We start from the raw sequence: 26,770 nt of genomic DNA, 5'->3' as shown, positions 1-26,770 counted from the left end.
CATGAGGGGGGTAATAGGAGATAGACACAGGGCATGAGTGGGGGGTTGGGGGGCAACAGCAGGGAGACACGGGGCATGAGCGGGGGTGAGGGGCATCACGAGGGAGACACAGGGCATGAGAGGGCGGTGAGTGGTAACAGAAGAGAGACATGGGGCATGAGCAGGGTGTGGGGGGCAACAGGAGGGAGACACGGGGCATGACTGGGGGGTGGGGGGCAACAGGAGGGAAGCACGGGGCATGACCAGGGGTGGGGGGCAACAGGAGAGACACGTGGCATGAGAGGGGGATGGGGGTAACAGGAGAGAGACACGGGGCATGAGCAGGGGGTGGGGGTAACAGGAGGGAGACACGGGGCATGAGTGGGGGGTCAGGGGAAACAGCAGGGAGACACGGGGCATGAGCTCGGGGTAACAGGAGAGAGACACGGGGCATGAGCGGGGCGGGGGGGCAACAGCAGGGAGACACTGGGCATGAGCGGGGGTGGGGGCAACAGCAGGGAGACACGGGGCATGACCGGGGGGTGGGGGGCAACAGAAGGGAGACACGGGGCATGACTGGGGGGTGGGGGGCAACAGGAGAGAGACACGGGGCATGAGAGAGGGGTGGGGGGTAACAGAAGAGAGACACAGGGCATGAGAGGGGGTGGGGGTAACAGGAGAGAGACACGGGCATGAGCGGGGGGTGGGGGCAACAGCAGAGACACCTGGGCATGACTAGGGGGTGGGGGGCAACAGGAGAGAGACACACGGCATGAAAGGGGGGTGGGGGGTAACAGGAGAGAGACACAGGGCATGAGCGGGGGTGGGGGTAACAGGAGACAGACACGGGGCATGAGCGGGGGTGGGGGGCAACAGCATGGAGACACGGGGCATGACCGGGGGGTGGGGGGAAAACGAGGGAGACACGGGGCATGAAAGGGGGGGTGGGGGGTAACAGGAGAGAGACACGGCGCATGACCGGGGGGTGGGGCGCAACAGAAGGGAGACACGGGGCATGACCGGGGGGTGGGGGGCAACAGGAGAGAGACAAGGGGCATGAGAGGGGGTGGGGGGGTAACAGGAGAGAGACACGGGACATGAGAGGGGGTGGGGGGCAACAGGAGAGAGACACGGGGCATGAGGACGGGGTGGGGGGTAACAGGAGAGGGACATGGGGCATAACCGGGGGGTGGGGGGCAACAGAAGGGAGACAGGCGGCATGACCGGGGGGTGGGGGCAACAGGAGAGAGAAATGGGGCATGAGAGGGGGGTGTGGGGTAACAGGAGAGAGACACGGGGTATGAGCGGGGGTGGGGGGAAACAGAGGGAGACACGGGGCATGATTGGGGGTGGAGGACAACAGGAGAGAGACAGCGGGCATGAGAGGGGGTGGGGGTAACAGGAGAGAGACACGGGGCAAGAGAGGGGGGTAACAGGAGAGAGACACGGGGCATGAGAGGGGGGTGGGGGGTAACAGGAGAGAGACACGGGGCATGAGCGGGGGGTGGGGGCAACAGCAGGGAGACACGGGGCATGAGCGGAAGGTGCGGGGCAACAGCAGGGAGACACGGGGCATGAGCAGGGGGTGGGGGTAACAGGAGAGAGACACTGGGCATGAGCGGGGGGTGGAGGGCAACAGCAGGGAGACACAGGGCATGAGTGGGGGGTGGGGGGCAACAGCAGGGGGTCACGGGGCATGAGCAGGGGGTGGGGGACAACACAAGGGAGACACAGGGCATGAGCAGGGGGTGGGGGGTAACAGGATAGAGACACGGGGCATGTAACGCTCACCTGATTCCCACGGAGGCGCGGGTCTTGGCAGGAAGGTGTCTGTAACACAAAACGTGATGTGCAGGATTCGGTTGGCTTCTGGGGTCGACCCTCTCCGCACTGTGTGTCGAACTCGAAGGGTGAGGTTTCTGCAGGTGAAATAATATGGGGATTAAAGGTCTGGGTTGCTGAATGTCCCTATCTCTCTCCTCCCAGCTTGACCGTTGAACCCCCCTCCCAGGTCAACGTGCTCACCTTAGATAGGTGAATGCTGGGCTCTCCATCTGCGTCTAGTGCAGGGTGCCGTTGCCAGTTCCTTCACTGGTGAAATGTGGGCCTCTTGACTTCAGAGGATGGGTACCGTCGTTGACTGCACGACCGGTAAGTTTTCTGGACACCTTTAGTCTTTATAGTCTTTTATGCGTGGCACTGAAGCGCCTGGAGTTGCGTAAGTATGGCAGCGCTCTTACTGTCTCTTTCTTTGTCTTTGCAGGAGACGATGCAGAATAAAGAAATCCGGAATTTGCCACGTGCTGGTAAGTGTGACACTGCTGTTGTCTTTGCAGGTGAAGATGCGGCGTGAAGAATCCGGAATGCACTGCGTGCCAGTAAGTAGAATAATGCTGTTTATCTTTGCAGGTGCAGATGCAGCGTGAAGAATCTGGAGTGCACAGCGTGCCAGTAAGTATAATAATACTGTTTATCTTTGCAGGTGCAGAGGCAGCGTGAAGAATCTGGAGTGCACAGCGTGCCAGTAAGTATAATAATACTGTTTATCTCTGCCGGCGGAGGTGCAGCGTTAGACACGGCCGCTGCCGAAGGATCAGGTAAGCAAGCACTGCGTGTGAAAGTTCGTTCTGCTAACCTGTTGTTTCTGGTCTTTTGCAGGTGCTGATGTTGCTCGGGTACAGGAATGGTAAGTATAATTCTTGCAGGTTCAGGATCCCAAGAAGAAATGCTGGAACAGACTCGGTGAGCGTTCTGCTGCAGATGCAGAATAACGCGAAGCACGTTTCATCAATCGGGTGTGGTTTAAATAGCCTTGGAGTGATGAGGCATCTCCTTCCACGGCCCCGCCTAAGTAAGAAAAGAGTTCCTGCTTCCAGAAGAGTTCCAGTGCTGTATCCAGGGAGTGGAGCTGCCCCACCCAGGTAAGAAAGTAGTCCCAGTACACCGAGGACTTCTAAGAGTTTGGCAAGTAAGCAGCATGGTCTGCCGCAGGTAAGTCCACCCAAGCACCTTCACACCAATGATGAGCCCGGCGCTTCCAGTGCCGGGACCGATGCTTCTGATGAGCCTGGTGCCACCGGCGCCAGGACAAGGTCCAAAAGGTCCCTGTGGGGACCGGCTGGTGCCTAGGATCAGGGTTAGGGGCCTGCTTCCAAGGACGTTGGGCTGGTCCTGGCTCCTTGGAAGCAGTGATCATGACAGTATCCCCCCTCAAGGCCCCTCCTAAGTGTGTCTTCTCCGGGGGCTTTGGCTTGTCGGGGTGATTCAGATGGAATCTCTTGACCAGACGAGGTGCGTGGACGTGTTCTGAGGGTTCCCACGACCTTTCCTGGGGACCGTATCCTTTCCAATCAACCAGATAGTATAATTTAGACCTGGAAATCTTGGAGTCTAGGATGTTCTTCACTTCAAACTCGAGTTCTCCGTCTACCAAAACGGGTTCTGGGAGTTCAGTCAATCGGGTTTCTGGTTGTACTGGTTTTAATAAGGAGACATGGAATACTGGATGTATTTTCATATGCGTAGGTAATTCCAATTTGGCAGCCACCGGATTGATTATGGCAGATATGAGGTAGGGCCCAAGGTATCTCGGAATGAAAGTGCGGGGTCCTTTTAAAGGCAGGTGCTTCGTGGATAACCAGACTTGATCTCCTACAGCGTAGTGAGGGGCCTCTTTGATCGGCTGCCTTTTTGAATTGAGCTTTAGCTCTTTGCAGATGGGCAGTGGCTTCCTTAAAAGCACAGGTAATCTCCGAATGCAAGTGATCCACAGCAGGTGCTTCAATTTCTTGGGGAGGATCCAGGTTGGAGGTTCTAGGATGGTGTCCATATAATAGAAAAAAAGAGTCTTCCCGGTTCCAGAATGAGTCGAATTGTTGTACGCGTATTCAGCGATCCAAAGAATGTCCTTCCAGGGGTTTTCTGTTTGTTGGAGCATGCAGCGTAGATATTGTTCTAGTGTCTGGTTTGTCCTTTCGGTTTGTCCGTCCGTTTGGGGATGGTGACTGGTTGAAAGTCTTACATCAACTTGGGCTAGACGACAGCAACTGCGCCAGAAGTGGGAGATGAATTGACTTCCTCTATCGGAGACTAAAACCGAAGGAAAACCGTGTAAGCGAACGATGTTCGCCAAGAATTCCCGGGCCAATACTGAGGCTGAAGGCAGACCCTTCAAGGGTATGAAGTGCGCCATTTTCGAGAATAGATCCACGACTACTAAGATGGTAGTATATCCCAAGCATGGAGGTAAGTCCGTGATAAAATCCATGGACAGGGTATGCCATGGACAGGGAGGGATGTCAAGTGGCTGTAATAGGCCGGCTGGTTTTTGCTTTTGACTTTTATTCTGGGCACACACACCACAGGAGATTACAAAGTCTCTAATATCCCTTTTCCACGATGGCCACCAGAAATTTCTTTTAATCTTTTCCATGGTTTTGGTAATGCCAGGGTGCCCTTCCATTAGAGAATCATGATAACCGGAGATTACTTGTTTTTGTAGTCTCTCACAGGGCAAGTGCAAACGTCCTCGGAAATATGGTAGGTCTTGATCTACTGAAAACTCTTTTCCCTTTAATTGCCAGTCCTGCAAATCGGTCGGAGTTAGGAGCGATTTCACCGTGTTCTTGATGTCTTCAAAAGATTGAGTGCTGACCAAACCCAAAATCCTTTGTTCTGGGATTATGGGTATTGGATCTGGATTGATCAACTGTTCATCTACTCCCATCCGGGATAGGGCATCCGCCTTTCCGTTCTTACTACCTGGTCGATAAGTAATTATAAAGTCAAATTCTGCCAGGAACAGAGCCCAGCGCAGTTGTCCGGAAGACTGAGCTTTGGCTGTCTTGAGGTATTGTAGATTGCGGTGGTCAGTCATTACGGTGACTGTGTGTCTGGCTCCTAGAAGATAATGCTGCCAGGCTTTAAAGGCCGATCTGATGGCCAAAAGTTCCTTGTCCGTAATTGAATAGTTGATCTCAGGAGGCGAAAACTTGCGGGACCAAAAGGCAACCGGATGTAGTTGGTTTGTGACCGAATCTCTTTGTGATAACACTGCTCCCATAGCAAGACTAGAAGCATCCGTTTCCATGATGTAAGGAAGTTCTGGGCGAGGATGTTTTAAAACAGGTGCAGAAATGAATTTAGCTTTTAAGTCTTGAAAAGCTTGTTCCGCTTCAGAAGACCACTCAAAACGTTTGTTCTTTTTCAACAGAGCGGTGATGGGCTGGACTATCCGGGAAAATTCAGGAATGAATCTGCGGTAAAAGTTAGCGAATCCTAACATGCTTTGAACTCCTTTTACAGAGGTTGGTGATGGCCACTTGATAATTTCATCAACCTTCTTTGAATCCATATGGACTCCGTTAGGTGACAATATGAATCCCAGGAACTCGACTTCTGTTGCGTTGAAGACGCATTTCTCAAGTTTAGCAAAAAGATTATGTTGACGCAATCTCTCGAGAACTTCTTTAACATGTCTCTGATGTTCTTCTTCTGATGATGAATAGACGAGGATGTCGTCAATGTAGACAACTACACACACGTCAATGAGTTCCCTAAGGACATCGTTCATAAAATATTGGAAAGCAGCAGGAGCATTACACAGTCCAAAGGGCATCACTTGATATTCGAATAGCCCGTACTTGGTGCGGAAGGCCGTTTTCCATTCATCGCCCTCTTTGATCCTTACCAAGTGGTAGGCTCCTCTGAGATCCAGCTTTGTGTATATACGGGCGTCTTTGACTTGGTCCAGGAGTTCAGGGATCAAAGGTAACGGGTATCTGTTTTTAACAGTGATCTGATTCAGGGCGCGGTAATCTATGCAAGTTCTAAGGTCTCCTTCCTTTTTCGGAACGAAGAACAAAGCCGATGAAGCTGGAGATTTGGAAGGACGGATAAACCCGTTAGCTAGGTATTGGTCCAGGTACTGTCTGAGGTGAAGATTCTCTGGCTCGGTGAGGGCATAAATCCTGCTGCAAGGAGGAGTTGTTCCAGGTATCAGATCTATTTGACAGTCGTAAGACCTATGAGGGGGTAGGGTGTTAGCTTGATCCTTCTGGAAGACGTCTTGGAACTCCTGGTATTCGGGAGGTAATTTGAGAATCTCCTCAGAAGAGATCGCTGCCAGTGAAACATCAGGTCGAGGATAACACGTGGTAGAACACTCTGGAAACTGAACCGTCTTTGCTCGCCAATCAATCTGAGGATTGTGCTTCTCCAACCAAGGGATTCCCAGAATGATCTGGAACTGAGGGGCCTTGATTACATCGAACACTATTCTCTCCCGGTGTCCATTATGACTCAACAGCGTCACTTCTTGGGTGGCATGCGTTACTGGTCCGGAGGCTATCTCCGTGCCATCCACAGTAGTGATGACGACTTTTACTTCCTTAGGGACAAGGGGTAGATTCATCCTTGACACCATTTCACGGTCCACATAGTTACCGATTGCTCCGCTGTCAATGTAAGCTTCAATTGCGTGCAAACGATCCGGACGTTCAGGACTAATGAGGACCATGGGTATCACGAAATGCGAGGTCACGGGACAGATCTTAACGCTCGGCAAGAGGACCTCTACTCTTGTCGGGCGAGGTCGTTTCCCTGCTCAGAATTTGTGGTACAGGTATCCGCGGCTCCTACAGTCTTCTTAGCTGGTTTCACGGGACAGTCCCGAAGAAAGTGTCCTGAATTACCGCAATAGAGGCATAATTGCAGCTGCCTTCTTCTTTCCCGCTCTTTCTGGGTTAAAGGTCCTCTCATGCCCCCTATTTGCATGGGTTCCGCAGTGTCAGCTCCCTTATTCGAGGTCTGTGGTTTGGAAAACACTCGGGTATCAAATCTGGAGCGATCTGCCTTCCTGTTCTGTAGTCTATGGTCTAGTTGGACAACTAAGTCAATATAGTCTGAACATTCTTGTGGAGGATTCACAACCTGCGCTAGCACATCCTTGAGCTCTCCACGCAGACCTCTGTAGAAAAGCGTTATTCTCTTGTCCTCGGGCCATTGTGTTTCCACTATGAGTCTATTGAAAGAGGCTATATAAGTCAAGAGGTCTTGGTTACCCTGTCTTAATGAGAGAAGTTCATTGTCCAAGGCCTGCCCTTGTGCATGTCTTGCGAACAGTTTCTCCATGCTGGCCTGGAAGGCTTGAAAATCGTGTAAAACCGGATCATCCTGGGTGACTAAAGGGATCGACCAATCTGCAGCGCTGCCACTGAGATAAGAAAGCACGAAAGCCACCTTGGCCTGGTCAGTTGGGAATGCAGCTGGTCGACATAAGAAGTGCAGGCGGCACTGGTTGATGAACACTGCGAATTTCTTTGGATCACCAGCAAAGCGTTCGGGCGGAGCCAAGGGCACATTACCGGGCAGATTGATTTGCACTGGATTTGAAGCTGAGGCAGAAGGGTAACTTCCTCCTGGAACGGGCAAAGGTGTCTGTCCTGCCTGCGTTTGTAACAACTGCCTAGCAAGGTCCTCTGTTCGCTCCTTAGAAATTATCAGTTCTCTTCTTAGAGAGCTCCTTTCCTGGCGAGCTGCATGTACTTCTGCTCTTAATTCCCCAAGCAACTGGGCTAGTTGATCAGTATCTGAAGTTTCCATTGCGCCTGGGTAGGAGATTAGTGGTTGGCTTCGCGTTCTGTAACGCTCACCTGATTCCCACAGAGGCGCGGGTCTTGGCAGGAAGGTGTCTGTAACACGAAACGTGATGTGCAGGATTCGGTTGGCTTCTGGGGTCGACCCTCTCCGCACTGTGTGTCGAACTCGAAGGGTGAGGTTTCTGCAGGTGAAATAATATGGGGATTAAAGGTCTGGGTTGCTGAATGTCCCTATCTCTCTCCTCCCAGCTTGACCGTTGAACCCCCCTCCCAGGTCAACGTGCTCACCTTAGATAGGTGAATGCTGGGCTCTCCATCTGCGTCTAGTGCAGGGTGCCGTTGCCAGTTCCTTCACTGGTGAAACGTGGGCCTCTTGACTTCAGAGGATGGGTACCGTCGTTGACTGCACGACCGGTAGGTTTTCTGGACACCTTTAGTCTTTATAGTCTTTTATGCGTGGCACTGAAGCGCCTGGAGTTGCGTAAGTATGGCAGCGCTCTTACTGTCTCTTTCTTTGTCTTTGCAGGAGACGATGCAGAATAAAGAAATCCGGAATTTGCCACGTGCTGGTAAGTGTGACACTGCTGTTGTCTTTGCAGGTGAAGATGCGGCGTGAAGAATCCGGAATGCACTGCGTGCCAGTAAGTAGAATAATGCTGTTTATCTTTGCAGGTGCAGATGCAGCGTGAAGAATCTGGAGTGCACAGCGTGCCAGTAAGTATAATAATACTGTTTATCTTTGCAGGTGCAGAGGCAGCGTGAAGAATCTGGAGTGCACAGCGTGCCAGTAAGTATAATAATACTGTTTATCTCTGCCGGCGGAGGTGCAGCGTTAGACACGGCCGCTGCCGAAGGATCAGGTAAGCAAGCACTGCGTGTGAAAGTTCGTTCTGCTAACCTGTTGTTTCTGGTCTTTTGCAGGTGCTGATGTTGCTCGGGTACAGGAATGGTAAGTATAATTCTTGCAGGTTCAGGATCCCAAGAAGAAATGCTGGAACAGACTCGGTGAGCGTTCTGCTGCAGATGCAGAATAACGCGAAGCACGTTTCATCAATCGGGTGTGGTTTAAATAGCCTTGGAGTGATGAGGCGTCTCCTTCCACGGCCCCGCCTAAGTAAGAAAAGAGTTCCTGCTTCCAGAAGAGTTCCAGTGCTGTATCCAGGGAGTGGAGCTGCCCCACCCAGGTAAGAAAGTAGTCCCAGTACACCGAGGACTTCTAAGAGTTTGGCAAGTAAGCAGCATGGTCTGCCGCAGGTAAGTCCACCCAAGCACCTTCACACCAATGATGAGCCCGGCGCTTCCAGTGCCGGGACTGATGCTTCTGATGAGCCTGGTGCCACCGGCGCCAGGACAAGGTCCAAAAGGTCCCTGTGGGGACCGGCTGGTGCCTAGGATCAGGGTTAGGGGCCTGCTTCCAAGGACGTTGGGCTGGTCCTGGCTCCTTGGAAGCAGTGATCATGACAGGCATGAGCGGGGGGTGGGGGGCAACAGCAGGGAGACACAGGGCATGAGAGGGGGGTGGGGGTAACACGAGGGAGACACGGGACATGAGCGGGGGGTGGAGGCTAACAGGAGAGAGACACAGGGCATGAGCGGGGGATGGGGGCAACAGCAGGGAGACACGGGGCATGAGCGGAAGGTGGGTGGCAACAGCAGGGAGACACGAGGCATGACGGGGGGGTGGGGGGAACAGGAGAGAGACACGGGGCATCAGTGGGGGGTGGGGGCAACAGGAGAGAGACACAGGGCATGAGCGGGGCGTGGGGGGCAACAGGAGAGAGACACAGGGCATGGGCAGGGGGTGGGGGTAACAGGAGAGAGACATGGGGCATGAGCGGGGGTGGGGGGCAACAGCAGGGAGACACGGGGCATGACTGGGGGCGGGGGGAAAACGAGTGAGACACGGGGGCATGAGAGGGGGTGGGGGATAACAGCAGGGAGACACGAAGCATTATCGGGGCTGAAGGGCAACAGAAGGGAGACACGGGGCATGAGCGGAGGGTGGGGGGCAACAGCAAGGAGACACGGGGCATGAGGAGGGGGTGGGGGGTAAGAGGAGAGACACGGGGCATGAGAGGGGGGAGGGGGGTAACAGGAGAGAGACACGGGGCATGAGAGGGGGGTGGGGGGTTACAGGAGAGAGACACGGGGCATGAGCGGGAGCTGGAGGGCAACAGCAGGGAGACACGGGGCATGAGCGGAGGGTGGGGGGCAACAGCAAGGAGACACGGGGCATGAGGAGGGGGTGGGGGAAACAGGAGAGAGACACAGTCATGAGCGGGGGGTGGGGGGTAACAGCAGGGAGAGAAGGGGCATGACCGGGGGTTGGGGGGTAACAGGAGAGAGACTGGGGGCATGAGCGGGGGGTGGAGGGCAACAGTAGGGAGACACGGGGCATGAGCAGGGGGTGGGGGGCAACAGCAGGGAGACACGGGGCATGACCGGGGGGTGGAGGGCAACAGGAGAGAGACACGGGGCATGAGAGGGGGGTGGGGGCAACAGGAGAGAGACACGGGGCATGAGCGGGGGGTAGGGGGGCAACAGCAGGGAGACACGGGGCATGAGCGGAAGGTGGGTGGCAACAGCAGGGAGACAGAGGGCATGAGTGGGGGTGGGGGGAACACAAGGGAGACACGGGGCATGAGCGGGGGGTGGGGGGTAATAGCAGGGAGACACGGGCATGAGTGGGGGTGAGGGGGGAACAGGAGAGAGACACGGGGCATCAGTGGGGGGTGGGGGCCACAGGAGAGAGACACGGGGCATGAGCGGGGGGTGGGGGGCAACAGGAGAGAGACACAGGGCATGGGCAGGGGGTGGGGGGTAACAGGAGAGAGACATGGGGCATGAGCGGAGGTGGGGGGCAACAGCAGGGAGACACGGGGCATGACCGGGGGCAGGGGGAAAACGAGTGAGACACGGGGCATGAGAGGGGGGTGGGGGTAACAGCAGGGAGACACGAAGCATGATCGGGGGTGAAGGGCAACAGAAGGGAGACACGGGGCATGAGAGGGGGTGGGGGGTAACAGGAGAGAGACACGGGGCATGAGAGGGGGTGGGGGGTAAGAGGAGAGACACGGGGCATGAGAGGGGGAGGGGGATAACAGGAGAGAGACACGGGGCATGAGAGGGGGGTGGGGGGTAACAGGAGAGAGACACGGGGCATGAGTGGGGGGTGGGGGGCAACAGCAGGGAGACACGGGGCATGAGCGGAGGGTGGGGGGCAACAGCAGGGAGACACGGGGAATATGGAGGGGGTGGGGGAAACAGGAGAGAGACACAGTCATGAGCGGGGATGGGGGTAACAGCAGGAAGACAAGGGGCATGACCGGGGGGTGGGGGGGTAACAGGAGAGAGACAGGGGGCATGAGCGGGGGGTGGGGGGCAACAGTAGGGAGACACGGGGCATGAGCAGGGGGTGGGGGGCAACAGCAGGGAGACTCGGGGCATGACCGGGGGGTGGAGGGCAACAGGAGAGAGACAAGGGGCATGAGAGGTGGGTGGGGGGCAACAGTAGGGAGACACGGGGCATGAGCGGGGGTGGGGAGAAACAGAGGGAGACACAGGGCATGATTGGGGGGTGGAGGGCAACAGGAGAGAGACAGCGGGCATGAGAGGGGGGTGGGGGTAACAGGAGAGAGACACGGGGAAAGAGAGGGGGGTAACAGGAGAGAGACACGGGGCATGAGAGGTGGGTGGGGGGTAACAGGAGAGAGACATGGGGCATGAGCGGGGGGTGGGGGACAACAGCAGGGAGACACGGGGCATGAGCGGAGGGTGCGGGGCAACAGCAGGGAGACACGGGGCATGAGCAGGGGGTGGGGGTAACAGGAGAGAGACACTGGGCATGAGTGGGGGGCAACAGCAGGGAGACACGGGGCATGAGTGGGGGGTGGGGGGCAACAGCAGGGGGTCACGGGGCATGAGCAGGGGGTGGGGGGCAACACAAGGGAGACACAGGGCATGAGCAGGGGGTGGGAGGTAACAGGATAGAGACACGGGGCATGAGCGGAGGGTGGGGGGCAACAGCAGGGAGACACAGGGCATGAGAGGGGGTGGGGGTAACAGGAGAGAGACACAGGGCATGAGCGGGGGTGGGGGGGCAACAGCAGGGAGACACGGGGCATGAGCGGAAGGTGGGTGGCAACAGCAGGGAGACACAGGGCATGAGCGGGGGTGGGGGAACACAAGGGAGACACGGGGCATGAGCGGGGGGTGGGGGGTAATAGCAGGGAGACACGGGGCATGAGCGGGGGTGAGGGGCAACAGCAGGGAGACACGAGACATGACCGGGGTGGGGGGAACAGGAGAGAGACACGGGGCATCAGTGGGGGTGGGGGCAACAGGAGAGAGACACGGGGCATGAGCGGGGGGTGGGGGGCAACAGGAGAGAGACACAGGGCATGGGCAGGGGGTGGGGGGTAACAGGAGAGAGACATGGGGCATGAGCGGGGGTGGGGGGCAACAGCAGGGAGACACGGGGCATGACCGGGGGCGGGGGGAAAACAAGTGAGACACGGGGCATGAGAGGGGGGTGGGGGATAACAGCAGGGAGACACCAAGCATGATCGGGGGTGAAGGGCAACAGAAGGGAGACACGGGGCATGAGAGGGGGTGGGGGGTAACAGGAGAGAGACACGGGGCATGAGAGGGGGTGGGGGGTAACAGGAGAGAGACACGGGGCATGAGGGGGGGTGGGGGGCAACAGCAGGGAGACACGGGGCATGAGCGGAGGGTGGGGGGCAACAGCAGGGAGACATGGGGCATGAGGAGGGGGTGGGGGAAACAGGAGAGAGACACAGTCATGAGCGGGGGGTGGGGGGTAACAGCAGGGAGACAAGGGGCATGACCGGGGGTGGGGGGGTAACAGGAGAGAGACAGGAGGCATGAGCGGGGGGTGGGGGGCAACAGTAGGGAGACACGGGGCATGAGCAGGGGGTGGGGGGCAACAGCAGGGAGACACGGGGCATGACCGGGGGGTGGAGGGCAACAGGAGAGAGACATGGGGCATGAGAGGGGGTGAGGGGTAACAGGAGAGAGACAAGGGGCATGAGAGGGGGGTGGGGGGTAACAGGAGAGACACGGGGCATGAGCGGGGGTGGGGGGCAACAGCAGGGAGACACGGGGCATGACCGGAGGGTGCGGGGTAACAGGAGAGAGACACAGGGCATGAGCGGGGGTGGGGGTCAACAGTAGGGAGACACGGGGCATGAGCGGTGGGTGGGGGCAACAGCAGGGAGACACGGGGCATGAGAAGGGGAGAGGGGCAACAGAAGGGAGACACGGGGCATGACCGGGGAGTGGAGGGCAACAGGAGAGAGACACGGGGCATGAGAGGGGGGAGAGGGGTAACAGGAGAGAGACAAGGGGCATGAGAGTGGGGTGGGGGGTAACAGGAGAGACATGGGGCATGAGCGGGGGTGGGGGCAACAGCAGGGAGACACAGGGCATGACCGGGCGTGCGGGGTAACAGGAGAGAGACACGGGGCATGAGCGGGGGTTGGGGGCCAACAGCAGGGAGACATGGGGCATGACCGGGGGGTAGGGGGCAACAGGAGAGAGACATGGGGCATGAGAAGGAGGTGGGGGTAACAGGAGAGAGACACGGGGCATGAGCAGGGGGTGGGAGGTAACAGCAGGGAGACAAGGGCCATGACCGGGAGTGGGGGGGTAACAGGAGAGAGACACGGGGCATGAGCGGGGGGTGTGGGGGCAACAGTATGGAGACACGGGGCATGAGCAGGGGGTGGGGGCAACAGCAGGGAGACACGGGGCATGACCGGAGGGTGGAGGGCAACAGGAGAGAGACACGGGGCATGAGAGGGGGGTGAGGGGTAACAGGAGAGAGACAAGGGGCATGAGAGGGGCGTGGGGGGTAACAGGAGAGACACGGGGCATGAGCGGGGGGCGGGGGGCAACAGCAGGGAGACACGGGGCATGACCGGGGGGTGCGGGGTAACAGGAGAGAGACACGGGGCATGAGCGGGGGTGGGGGGCAACAGTAGGGAGACACGGGGCATGAGCGGTGGGTGGGGGGCAACAGCAGGGAGACATGGGGCATGAGCGGGGGTGAGGGGCAACAGAAGGGAGACACGGGGCATGACCGGGGAGTGGAGGGCATCAGGAGAGAGACACAGGGCATGAGAGGGGGGAGAGGGGTAACAGGAGAGAGACAAGGGGCATGAGAGGGGGGTGGGGGGTAACAGGAGAGACATGGGGCATGACCGGGGGTGCGGGGTAACAGGAGAGAGACACGGGGCATGAGCGGGGGTTGGGGGGCAACAGCAGGGAGACATGGGGCATGACCGGGGGTAGGGGGCAACAGGAGAGAGACATGGGGCATGAGAAGGAGGTGAGGGTAACAGGAGAGAGACACGGGGCATGAGCAGGGGGTGGGGGATAACAGCAGGGAGACACCAAGCATGATCGGGGGTGAAGGGCAACAGAAGGGAGACACGGGGCATGAGAGGGGGTGGGGGGTAACAGGAGAGAGACACGGGGCATGAGAGGGGGTGGGGGGTAAGAGGAGAGACACGGGGCATGAGAGGGGGAGGGTGATAACAGGAGAGAGACACGGGGCATGAGAGGGGGGTGGGGGGTAACAGGAGAGAGACACGGGGCATGAGGGGGGGTGGGGGGCAACAGCAGGGAGACACGGGGCATGAGCGGAGGGTGGGGGGCAACAGCAGGGAGACATGGGGCATGAGGAGGGGGTGGGGGAAACAGGAGAGAGACACAGTCATGAGCGGGGGGTGGGGGTAACAGCAGGGAGACAAGGGGCATGACCGGGGGTGGGGGGGTAACAGGAGAGAGACAGGGGGCATGAGCGGGTGGTGGGGGGCAACAGTAGGGAGACACGGGGCATGAGCAGGGGGTGGGGGGCAACAGCAGGGAGACACGGGGCATGACCAGGGGGTGGAGGGCAACAGGAGAGAGACATGGGGCATGAGAGGGGGTGAGGGGTAACAGGAGAGAGACAAGGGGCATGAGAGGGGGGTGGGGGGTAACAGGAGAGACACGGGGCATGAGCAGGGGGTGGGGGGCAACAGCAGGGAGACACGGGGCATGACCGGAGGGTGCGGGGTAACAGGAGAGAGACACAGGGCATGAGCGGGGGTGGGGGGCAACAGTAGGGAGACACGGGGCATGAGCGGTGGGTGGGGGCAACAGCAGGGAGACACGGGGCATGAGCAGGGGAGAGGGGCAACAGAAGGGAGACACGGGGCATGACCGGGGAGTGGAGGGCAACAGGAGAGAGACACGGGGCATGAGAGGGGGGAGAGGGGTAACAGGAGAGAGACAAGGGGCATGAGAGTGGGGTGGGGGGTAACAGGAGAGACATGGGGCATGAGCGGGGTGGGGGGCAACAGCAGGGAGACACAGGGCATGACCGGGCGTGCGGGGTAACAGGAGAGAGACACGGGGCATGAGCGGGGGTTGGGGGCCAACAGCAGGGAGACATGGGGCATGACCGGGGGGTAGGGGGCAACAGGAGAGAGACATGGGGCATGAGAAGGAGGTGGGGGTAACAGGAGAGAGACACGGGGCATGAGCAGGGGGTGGGGGGTAACAGCAGGGAGACAAGGGCCATGACCGGGAGTGGGGGGGTAACAGGAGAGAGACACGGGGCATGAGCGGGGGGTGGGGGGGCAACAGTATGGAGACACGGGGCATGAGCAGGGGGTGGGGGCAACAGCAGGGAGACACGGGGCATGACCGGAGGGTGGAGGGCAACAGGAGAGAGACACGGGGCATGAGAGGGGGGTGAGGGGTAACAGGAGAGAGACAAGGGGCATGAGAGGGGCGTGGGGGGTAACAGGAGAGACACGGGGCATGAGCGGGGGGTGGGGGGCAACAGCAGGGAGACACGGGGCATGACCGGGGGGTGCGGGGTAACAGGAGAGAGACACGGGGCATGAGCGGGGGTGGGGGGCAACAGTAGGGAGACACGGGGCATGAGCGGTGGGTGGGGGGCAACAGCAGGGAGACATGGGGCATGAGCGGGGGTGAGGGGCAACAGAAGGGAGACACGGGGCATGACCGGGGAGTGGAGGGCATCAGGAGAGAGACACGGGGCATGAGAGGGGGAGAGGGGTAACAGGAGAGAGACAAGGGGCATGAGAGGGGGGTGGGGGGTAACAGGAGAGACATGGGGCATGACCGGGGGTGCGGGGTAACAGGAGAGAGACACGGGGCATGAGCGGGGGTTGGGGGGCAACAGCAGGGAGACATGGGGCATGACCGGGGGTAGGGGGCAACAGGAGAGAGACATGGGGCATGAGAAGGAGGTGAGGGTAACAGGAGAGAGACACGGGGCATGAGCAGGGGGTGGGGGGTAACAGCAGGGAGACAAGGGCCATGACCGGGGTGGGGGGTAACAGGAGAGAGACACGGGGCATGAGCGGGGGGTGGGGGGCAACAGTAGGGAGACACGGGGCATGAGCAGGGGGTGGGGGGCAACAGCAGGGAGACACGGGGCATGAGCGGGGGGTGGGGGGAACACGAGGGAGACCCGGGGCATGAGCGGGGGTTGGGGGGTAACAGGAGAGAGACACGGGGCATGAGCAGGGGTGGGGGCTACAGCAGGGAGACACGGGGCATGAGCGGGGTGGGGGGCAACAGGAGAGAGACACGGGTCATGAGCGAGGTGTGGGGGGCAACAACAGGAAGACAAGGGCATGACCGGGGTGTGGGGGGCAACAGCAGGGAGGCACGGGGCATGACCGGGGGTGGGGGCAAGAGGAGAGAGACACAGGGCATGAGCGGGGGTGGGAGGCAACAGGTTAGAGACATGAGGCATGAGAGGGGGGTGGGGGTAACAGGAGAGAGACACGGGGCATGAGTGGGGGGTAACAGCAGGGAGACAAGGGGCATGACCGGGGGTGGGGGGGTAACAGGAGAGAGACACGGGGCATGAGCGGGGGGTGCGGGGTACACGAGGGAGACACGGGGCATGAGCGCGGGTTGGGGGTAACAGGAGAGAGACACGGGGCATGAGCGGGGGTGGGGGCTACAGCTGGGAGACATGGGGCATGAGCGGGGGTGGGGGGCCACAGGAGAGAGACACGGGTCATGAGCGGGGGTGGGGGCAACAGCAGGGAGACAGGGGCATGACCGGGGCATGGGGGGCAACAGCAGGGAGACACGGGGCATGACCAGGGGGTGGGGGGCAACAGCAGGGAATCACGGGGCATGACCGGGGGTGGGGGGCAACAGGATAGAGACACGGGGCATGAGAGGGGGGTGGGGTAACAGGAGAGAGACACGGGCATGATGGGGGCTGGGGGCACCAGCAGGGAGACACGGGGCATGACTGGGGGGTGGGGGGGCAAATGGAGAGAGACACGGGGCATGAGAGGAGGGTAGGGGCAACAGGAGAGAGATACAGGGCATGAGCGGGGGGTGTGGGGCAACAGCAGGGAGACACGGGGCATGAGCGGGGGTGGGGGTAAGAAGAGGGAGACACGGGCATGAGCGGGGGATGTGGGGAACATGAGGGAGACACGGGGCATGACCGGGGGTGGAGGGCAACAGGAGAGAGACACGGGGCATGAGCAGGGGGTGGGGGCAACAGCAGGGAGACACGGGGCATGAGGAGGGGGTGGGGGCAACATGAGGGAGACACAGGGCATGAGCAGGGGTTGGGGAGTAACAGGAGAGAGACACGGGGCATAAGCGTGGGGTGGGGGGAACACGAGGGAGACACGGGGCATGAGCGGGGGGTGGGGGGTAACAGCAGAGAGGCACGGGGCATGAGCGGGGGCAACAGCAGGGAGGCACAGGGCATGAGCAGAAGGTGGGCAGCAACAGCATGGAGACACAGGGCATGAGCAGGGGGTGGGGGGCAACAGCAGGGAGACACAGGGAATGACCGGGGGGTGGGGGAACACGAGGGAGACACGGGCATGAGAGAGGGGTGGGGGGTAACAGGAGAGAGACATGGGGCATGAGCAGGGGGTGGGGGGCAACAGCAGGGAGACACGGGGCATGACCGGGGGTGGGGGGCAACAGGAGAGAGACACTGGGCATGAGAGGGGGGTGGTGGGTAACAGGAGAGAGACACGGGGCATGAGAGGGGGTGGAGTAACAGGAGAGAGACACGGGGCATGATCGGGGGCTGGGGGCAACAGCAGGGAGACCCGGGGCATGACCGGGGGGTGGGGGGCAAATGGAGAGAGACACGGGGCATGAGAGGAGGGTAGGGGGCAACATGAGAGAGATACAGGGCATGAGCAGGGGGTGTGGGGCAACAGCAGGGAGACACGATGCATGAGAGGGGGTGGGGGGTAACAGGAGAGAGACATGGGGCATGAGCAGAGGGTGGGGGGCAACGGCAGGGAGACACCGGGCATGACCGGGGGTGGGGGGCAACAGGAGAGAGACACTGGGCATGAGAGGGGGGTGGTGGGTAACAGGAGAGAGACACAGGGCATGAGAGGGGGGTGGGGTAACAGGAGAGAGACACGGGGCATGACCGGGGGTGGAGGGCAACAGCAGGGAGATACGGGGCATGACGGGGGGGTGGGGGGCAACAGGAGAGAGACACGGGGCATGAGCGGGGGGTGGGGGAACACGAGGGAGACACGGGGCATGAGCGAGGGGTGGTGGGAACACGAGGGAGACATGGGGCATGAGGGGCAACAAGAGGGAGAAACGGGGCATGAGCGGGGGGTGAGGGAACAGGAGAGAGACACAGGGCATAAGAGAGAGGGGGGTGGGGGTAACAGGAGAGAGACACAGGGCATGAGCGGGGGTTGGGCGGCAACAGCAGGGAGACACGGGGCATGACCGGGGGTTGGGGGCAACAGGAAAGAGACACCGGGCATGAGAGGGTGGTGAGGGTAACAGGAGAGAGACACGGGGCATGAGATGGGGGTGGGGGGCAACAGCAGGGAGACACAGGCGGCAACAAGAGGGAGACACGGGGCATGAGCGGGGGGTGGGGGGGCAACAGCAGGGAGACCCGGGGCATGACCAGGGGTGGGGGGTAACAGGAGAGAGACACAGGGCATGAGAGGGGGGTGGGGGGCAACAGCAGGGAGACATGGGGCAACAGGAGAGAGACACGGGGCATGAGCAGGGGGTGGGGGCAACAGCAGGGAGACATGGGGCATGAGCGAGGGGTGGGGGGAACACGAGGGAGACACGGGGCATGAGCGAGGGGTGGGGGGAACACGAGGGAGACATGGGGCATGAGGGGCAACAAGAGGGAGACACACATGGGGCATGAGAAGGGGGTGGGGGGAACAGGAGAGAGACACAGGGCATGAGGGAGAGGGGGGTGGGGGGAAACAGGAGAGAGACACGGGGCATGAGAGGGGGGTGGGGGGTTAACAGGAGAGAGACACGGGGCATGAACGGGGGTGGGGGGGCAACAGCAGGGAGACACGGGGCATGACCGGGGGGTGGGGGCAACAGGAAAGAGACACCAGGCATGAGAAGGGGGTGGGGGGTAACAGGAGAGAGACACGGGGCATAAGAGGGTTTGGGGGGCAACAACAGGGAGACACGGGGGCAACAAGAGGGAGACACGGGGCATGAGCGGGGGGTGGGGGCGGCAAAAGAAGGGAGACATGGGGCATGACGGGGGGTGGGGGGTAAAAGGAGAGAGACACGGGGCATGAGAGGGGGGTGGGGGCAACAGCAGGGAGACACGGGGGGCAGCAAGAGGGAGACACGGGGGATGAGCGGGGGTGGGGGGGGCAACAGCAGGGAGACACGGGGCATGACCGAAGGTGGGGGGAAACAGCAGGGAGACACGGGGCATGAGTGGGGTGTGGAGGGAACACGAGGGAGACACGGGGCATGAGAGGGGGGTGGGGGGCAACAGCAGGGAGACACGGGGCATGACCGGGGGGTAGGGGGCAACAGGAGAGAGACACGGGGCATGAGATAGGGGTGGGGGGTAACAGGAGAGAGACACGGGGCATGAGCAGGGAGTGGGGGGCAAAAGTGGGGAGACACGGGCATGAGCGGGGGGTGGGGGGCAACAATAGGGAGACACAGGGCATGAGCGAGGGGTGGGGGGAACACGAGGGAGACACGGGGCATGGGGGTGCAACAAGAGGGAGACATGGGGCATAAGCGGGGGGTGGGGATAACAGGAGAGAGACACAGGGCATAAGTGGGGGGTGGGGGCAACAGGAGGGAGACACGGGGCATGAGCGGGGGATGGGGGGCAACAGGAGGGAGACACGGGGCATGAGCGAGGGGTGGGGGGAACACAAGGGAGACACGGGGCATGGGGGTGGGGGGCAACAAGAGAGAGACACGGGGCATGAGCGGGAGGTGGGGGTAACAGGAGAGAGACACGGGGCATGAGCAGGGGTTGGGGGGCAACAGGAGGGAGACACAGGGCATGAACGGGGGTGGGGGGAACAGGAGGGCGACACGGGGCATGAGCGTGGGGTGGGGGGAACAGGGGAGACACGGTGCATGAGAGGGGGTGGGGGGAACACGAGGGAGACACGGGGCATGAGCGGGGGTTGGGGGGAACAGGGGTGACACGGGGCAGGAGTGGGGGGTGGGGGGAAACAAGAGAGAGACACGGGCATGAGCGGGGGTGGGGGGTACAGGAGGGAGACACGGGGCATGAGCAGGGGGTGGGGGGAATCAAGAGAGCGACACGGTGCATGAGCGGGGGGTGGGGGGTACAGGAGAGAGACACGGGGCATGAGCGGGGGTGGGGGGTAACAGGAGAGAGACATGGGGCATGAGCGGGGGTGGGGGGTACAGGAGGGAGACACGGGGCATGAGCGAGGGGTGGGGGATACAGGAGGGAGACACGGGGCATTAGAAGGGGGTGGGGGGAACAGGGGAGACACAAGGCATGAGCGAGGGGTGGAGGGAAACAAGAGAGAGACACGGGCATGAGCAGGGGCTGAGGGGTACAGGAGGGATACACAGGGGATGAGCGGGGAGTTGGGGGGAACACGAGGGAGACATGGGACATGAGCGGGGGGTGGGGGGTAACAGGAGAGAGACACAGGGCATGAGCAGGGGGTGGGGGGCAACAGCAGGGAGACACAGGGCATGACCGGGGGGTGGAGGGCAACAGCAGGGAGATACGGGGCATGACCGGGGGGTGGGGGGCAACAGGAGAGAGACACGGGGCATGAGGGCAACAGCAGGGAGACATGGGGCATGAGCGGGGGGTGGGGGCACACGAGGGAGACACGGGGCATGAGCGAGGGGTGGGGGGGCAACAGCAGGGAGACACGGGGCATGACCGGGAGTGGGGGGCAACAGCAGGGAGACACGGGGCATGAGTGGGGGGTGGAGGGAACACGAGGGAGACACGGGGCATGAGAGGGGGATGGGGGGGCAACAGGAGAGAGACACGGGGCATGAGTGGGGGTGGGGGGCAACAGCAGGGAGACACGGGGCATGACCGGGGGGTAGGGGGCAACAGGAGAGAGACACGGGGCATGAGCAGGGAGTGGGGGGCAAAAGTGGGGAGACACGGGGCATGAGCGGGGGGTGGGGGGCAACAATAGGGAGACACAGGGCATGAGCGAGGGGTGGGGGGAACACGAGGGAGACACGGGGCATGGGGGTGCAACAAGAGGGAGACATGGGGCATGAGCGGGTGGTGGTGGGAACAGGAGGGAGACACCGGGCATGAGCGGGGGGTGGTGGGAACAGGAGGGAGACACGGGGCATGAACGGGGGTGGGGGGGAACAGGGGAGACATGGGGCATGATCGGGGGTGGGTGGCAACAGGAGGGAGACACGGGGCATGAGCGAGGGGTAGGGGGGAACACGGGGGAGACACGTGGTGTGGGGGGCAACAAGCGAGAGACATGGGGCGGGAGGTGGGGGGTAACAGGAGAGAGACACGGGGCATGAGCGGGGGTTGGGGGCAACAGGAGGGAGACACAGGGCATGAACGGGGGGTGGGGGGAACAGGAGGGAGACACGGGGCATGAGCGTGGGGTGGGGGGAACAGGGGAGACACTGTGCATGAGAGCGGGTGGGGGGAACACGAGGGAGACACGGGGCATGAGCGGGGGTTGGGAACAAGGGAGACACGGGGCATGAGCGGGGAGTGGGAGGAAACAAGAGAGAGACACAGGCATGAGCGGGGGGGGGGTACAGGAGGGAGACACGGGGCATGAGCGGGGGGTGGGGGGAAACAGCAGGGAGATACGGGGCATGACGGGGGGGTGGGGGGCAACAGGAGAGAGACACGGGGCATGAGCGGGGGGTGGGGGAACACGAGGGAGACACGGGGCATGAGCGAGGGGTGGTGGGAACACGAGGGAGACATGGGGCATGAGGGGCAACAAGAGGGAGAAACGGGGCATGAGCGGGGGGTGAGGGAACAGGAGAGAGACACAGGGCATAAGAGAGAGGGGGGTGGGGGTAACAGGAGAGAGACACAGGGCATGAGCGGGGGTTGGGCGGCAACAGCAGGGAGACACGGGGCATGACCGGGGGTTGGGGGCAACAGGAAAGAGACACCGGGCATGAGAGGGTGGTGAGGGTAACAGGAGAGAGACACGGGGCATGAGATGGGGGTGGGGGGCAACAGCAGGGAGACACAGGCGGCAACAAGAGGGAGACACGGGGCATGAGCGGGGGGTGGGGGGGCAACAGCAGGGAGACCCGGGGCATGACCAGGGGTGGGGGGTAACAGGAGAGAGACACAGGGCATGAGAGGGGGGTGGGGGGCAACAGCAGGGAGACATGGGGCAACAGGAGAGAGACACGGGGCATGAGCAGGGGGTGGGGGCAACAGCAGGGAGACATGGGGCATGAGCGAGGGGTGGGGGGAACACGAGGGAGACACGGGGCATGAGCGAGGGGTGGGGGGAACACGAGGGAGACATGGGGCATGAGGGGCAACAAGAGGGAGACACACATGGGGCATGAGAAGGGGGTGGGGGGAACAGGAGAGAGACACAGGGCATGAGGGAGAGGGGGGTGGGGGGAAACAGGAGAGAGACACGGGGCATGAGAGGGGGGTGGGGGGTTAACAGGAGAGAGACACGGGGCATGAACGGGGGTGGGGGGGCAACAGCAGGGAGACACGGGGCATGACCGGGGGGTGGGGGCAACAGGAAAGAGACACCAGGCATGAGAAGGGGGTGGGGGGTAACAGGAGAGAGACACGGGGCATAAGAGGGTTTGGGGGGCAACAACAGGGAGACACGGGGGCAACAAGAGGGAGACACGGGGCATGAGCGGGGGGTGGGGGCGGCAAAAGAAGGGAGACATGGGGCATGACGGGGGGTGGGGGGTAAAAGGAGAGAGACACGGGGCATGAGAGGGGGGTGGGGGCAACAGCAGGGAGACACGGGGGGCAGCAAGAGGGAGACACGGGGGATGAGCGGGGGTGGGGGGGGCAACAGCAGGGAGACACGGGGCATGACCGGGGGTGGGGGGAAACAGCAGGGAGACACGGGGCATGAGTGGGGTGTGGAGGGAACACGAGGGAGACACGGGGCATGACGGGGGGTGGGGGGTAAAAGGAGAGAGACACGGGGCATGAGAGGGGGGTGGGGGCAACAGCAGGGAGACACGGGGGGCAGCAAGAGGGAGACACGGGGGATGAGCGGGGGTGGGGGGGGCAACAGCAGGGAGACACGGGGCATGACCGGGGGTGGGGGGCAACAGCAGGGAGACACGGGGCATGACCGGGGGGTAGGGGGCAACAGGAGAGAGACACGGGGCATGAGATAGGGGTGGGGGGTAACAGGAGAGAGACACGGGGCATGAGCAGGGAGTGGGGGGCAAAAGTGGGGAGACACGGGCATGAGCGGGGGGTGGGGGGAAACAATAGGGAGACACAGGGCATGAGCGAGGGGTGGGGGGAACACGAGGGAGACACGGGGCATGGGGGTGCAACAAGAGGGAGACATGGGGCATAAGCGGGGGGTGGGGATAACAGGAGAGAGACACAGGGCATAAGTGGGGGGTGGGGGCAACAGGAGGGAGACACGGGGCATGAGCGGGGGATGGGGGGCAACAGGAGGGAGACACGGGGCATGAGCGAGGGGTGGGGGGAACACAAGGGAGACACGGGGCATGGGGGTGGGGGGCAACAAGAGAGAGACACGGGGCATGAGCGGGAGGTGGGGGTAACAGGAGAGAGACACGGGGCATGAGCAGGGGTTGGGGGGCAACAGGAGGGAGACACAGGGCATGAACGGGGGTGGGGGGAACAGGAGGGCGACACGGGGCATGAGCGTGGGGTGGGGGGAACAGGGGAGACACGGTGCATGAGAGGGGGTGGGGGGAACACGAGGGAGACACGGGGCATGAGCGGGGGTTGGGGGGAACAGGGGTGACACGGGGCAGGAGTGGGGGGTGGGGGGAAACAAGAGAGAGACACGGGCATGAGCGGGGGTGGGGGGTACAGGAGGGAGACACGGGGCATGAGCGGGGGGTGGGGGGAATCAAGAGAGCGACACGGTGCATGAGCGGGGGGTGGGGGGTACAGGAGAGAGACACGGGGCATGAGCGGGGGTGGGGGGTAACAGGAGAGAGACATGGGGCATGAGCGGGGGTGGGGGGTACAGGAGGGAGACACGGGGCATGAGCGAGGGGTGGGGGATACAGGAGGGAGACACGGGGCATTAGAAGGGGGTGGGGGGAACAGGGGAGACACAAGGCATGAGCGAGGGGTGGAGGGAAACAAGAGAGAGACACGGGCATGAGCAGGGGCTGAGGGGTACAGGAGGGATACACAGGGGATGAGCGGGGAGTTGGGGGGAACACGAGGGAGACATGGGACATGAGCGGGGGGTGGGGGGTAACAGGAGAGAGACACAGGGCATGAGCAGGGGGTGGGGGGCAACAGCAGGGAGACACAGGGCATGACCGGGGGGTGGAGGGCAACAGCAGGGAGATACGGGGCATGACCGGGGGGTGGGGGGCAACAGGAGAGAGACACGGGGCATGAGGGCAACAGCAGGGAGACATGGGGCATGAGCGGGGGGTGGGGGCACACGAGGGAGACACGGGGCATGAGCGAGGGGTGGGGGGGCAACAGCAGGGAGACACGGGGCATGACCGGGAGTGGGGGGCAACAGCAGGGAGACACGGGGCATGAGTGGGGGGTGGAGGGAACACGAGGGAGACACGGGGCATGAGAGGGGGATGGGGGCAACAGGAGAGAGACACGGGGCATGAGTGGGGGTGGGGGGCAACAGCAGGGAGACACGGGGCATGACCGGGGGGTAGGGGGCAACAGGAGAGAGACACGGGGCATGAGCAGGGAGTGGGGGGCAAAAGTGGGGAGACACGGGGCATGAGCGGGGGGTGGGGGGCAACAATAGGGAGACACAGGGCATGAGCGAGGGGTGGGGGGAACACGAGGGAGACACGGGGCATGGGGGTGCAACAAGAGGGAGACATGGGGCATGAGCGGGTGGTGGTGGGAACAGGAGGGAGACACCGGGCATGAGCGGGGGGTGGTGGGAACAGGAGGGAGACACGGGGCATGAACGGGGGTGGGGGGGAACAGGGGAGACATGGGGCATGATCGGGGGTGGGTGGCAACAGGAGGGAGACACGGGGCATGAGCGAGGGGTAGGGGGGAACACGGGGGAGACACGTGGTGTGGGGGGCAACAAGCGAGAGACATGGGGCGGGAGGTGGGGGGTAACAGGAGAGAGACACGGGGCATGAGCGGGGGTTGGGGGCAACAGGAGGGAGACACAGGGCATGAACTGGGGGTGGGGGGAACAGGAGGGAGACACGGGGCATGAGCGTGGGGTGGGGGGAACAGGGGAGACACTGTGCATGAGAGCGGGTGGGGGGAACACGAGGGAGACACGGGGCATGAGCGGGGGTTGGGAACAAGGGAGACACGGGGCATGAGCGGGGAGTGGGAGGAAACAAGAGAGAGACACAGGCATGAGCGGGGGAAGGGGGGTACAGGAGGGAGACACGGGGCATGAGCGGGGGGTGGGGGGAAACAAGAGAGAGACACGGTGCATGAGCGGGGGTGGGGGGTACAGGAGAGAGACACAGGGCTTGAGCGGAGCTGGGGGGTAACAGGAGAGAGACACGGGGCATGAGTGGGGGGTGGGGGGTACAGGAGGGAGACACGGGGCATGAGCGAGGGGTGGGGGATACAGGAGGGAGACACGGGGCATGAGCAGGGTGTGGGGGGAACAGGGGAGACACAGGGCATGAGCGAGGGGTGAATGGAAACAAGAGAGACACAGGCATGAGCGGGGGCTGAGGGGTACAGGAGAGAGACACAGGGCATGAGCAGGGGGTGGGGGGCAACAGCAGGGAGACACAGGGCATGACCGGGGGGTGGAGGGCAACAGCAGGGAGATACGGGGCATGACCGGGGGGTGGGGGGCAACAGGAGAGAGACACGGGGCATGAGGGCAACAGCAGGGAGACATGGGGCATGAGCGGGGGGTGGGGGCACACGAGGGAGACACGGGGCATGAGCGAGGGGTGGGGGGGCAACAGCAGGGAGACACGGGGCATGACCGGGAGTGGGGGGCAACAGCAGGGAGACACGGGGCATGAGTGGGGGGTGGAGGGAACACGAGGGAGACACGGGGCATGAGAGGGGGATGGGGGGGCAACAGGAGAGAGACACGGGGCATGAGTGGGGGTGGGGGGCAACAGCAGGGAGACACGGGGCATGACCGGGGGGTAGGGGGCAACAGGAGAGAGACACGGGGCATGAGCAGGGAGTGGGGGGCAAAAGTGGGGAGACACGGGGCATGAGCGGGGGGTGGGGGGCAACAATAGGGAGACACAGGGCATGAGCGAGGGGTGGGGGGAACACGAGGGAGACACGGGGCATGGGGGTGCAACAAGAGGGAGACATGGGGCATGAGCGGGTGGTGGTGGGAACAGGAGGGGGACACCGGGCATGAGCGGGGGGTGGTGGGAACAGGAGGGAGACACGGGGCATGAACGGGGTGGGGGGGAACAGGGGAGACATGGGGCATGATCGGGGGTGGGTGGCAACAGGAGGGAGACACGGGGCATGAGCGAGGGGTAGGGGGGAACACGGGGGAGACACGTGGTGTGGGGGGCAACAAGCGAGAGACATGGGGCGGGAGGTGGGGGGTAACAGGAGAGAGACACGGGGCATGAGCGGGGGTTGGGGGCAACAGGAGGGAGACACAGGGCATGAACGGGGGGTGGGGGGAACAGGAGGGAGACACGGGGCATGAGCGTGGGGTGGGGGGAACAGGGGAGACACTGTGCATGAGAGC

General features: G+C 61.8%; 1 protein-coding gene across 1 annotated transcript in view; it reads right to left on the bottom strand.

The window, feature by feature from the left end:
* Positions 1-5,875, bottom strand: part of LOC138498267 (uncharacterized) — a gene marked incomplete at its 5' end in the record, with an annotated part of 37,844 nt that extends 31,969 nt beyond the window's left edge. Inside the window, one exon of the mRNA XM_069622107.1 lies at positions 4,993-5,875. Within this exon, the coding sequence (XP_069478208.1) occupies positions 4,993-5,875 (883 nt within the window). The remainder of the gene's footprint in view (positions 1-4,992) is intronic.
* Between the last annotated feature and the right edge of the window lie 20,895 nt (positions 5,876-26,770).

This window comes from Ambystoma mexicanum, chromosome 5q (assembly GCF_040938575.1).
Source record: "Ambystoma mexicanum isolate Mex_15411 chromosome 5q, UKY_AmexF1_1, whole genome shotgun sequence".
In the NCBI taxonomy this organism is placed as follows: domain Eukaryota; kingdom Metazoa; phylum Chordata; class Amphibia; order Caudata; family Ambystomatidae; genus Ambystoma; species Ambystoma mexicanum.
Note: the sequence above shows the minus strand (reverse complement) of the source record. Positions and strands in the feature narration are given on the sequence as shown.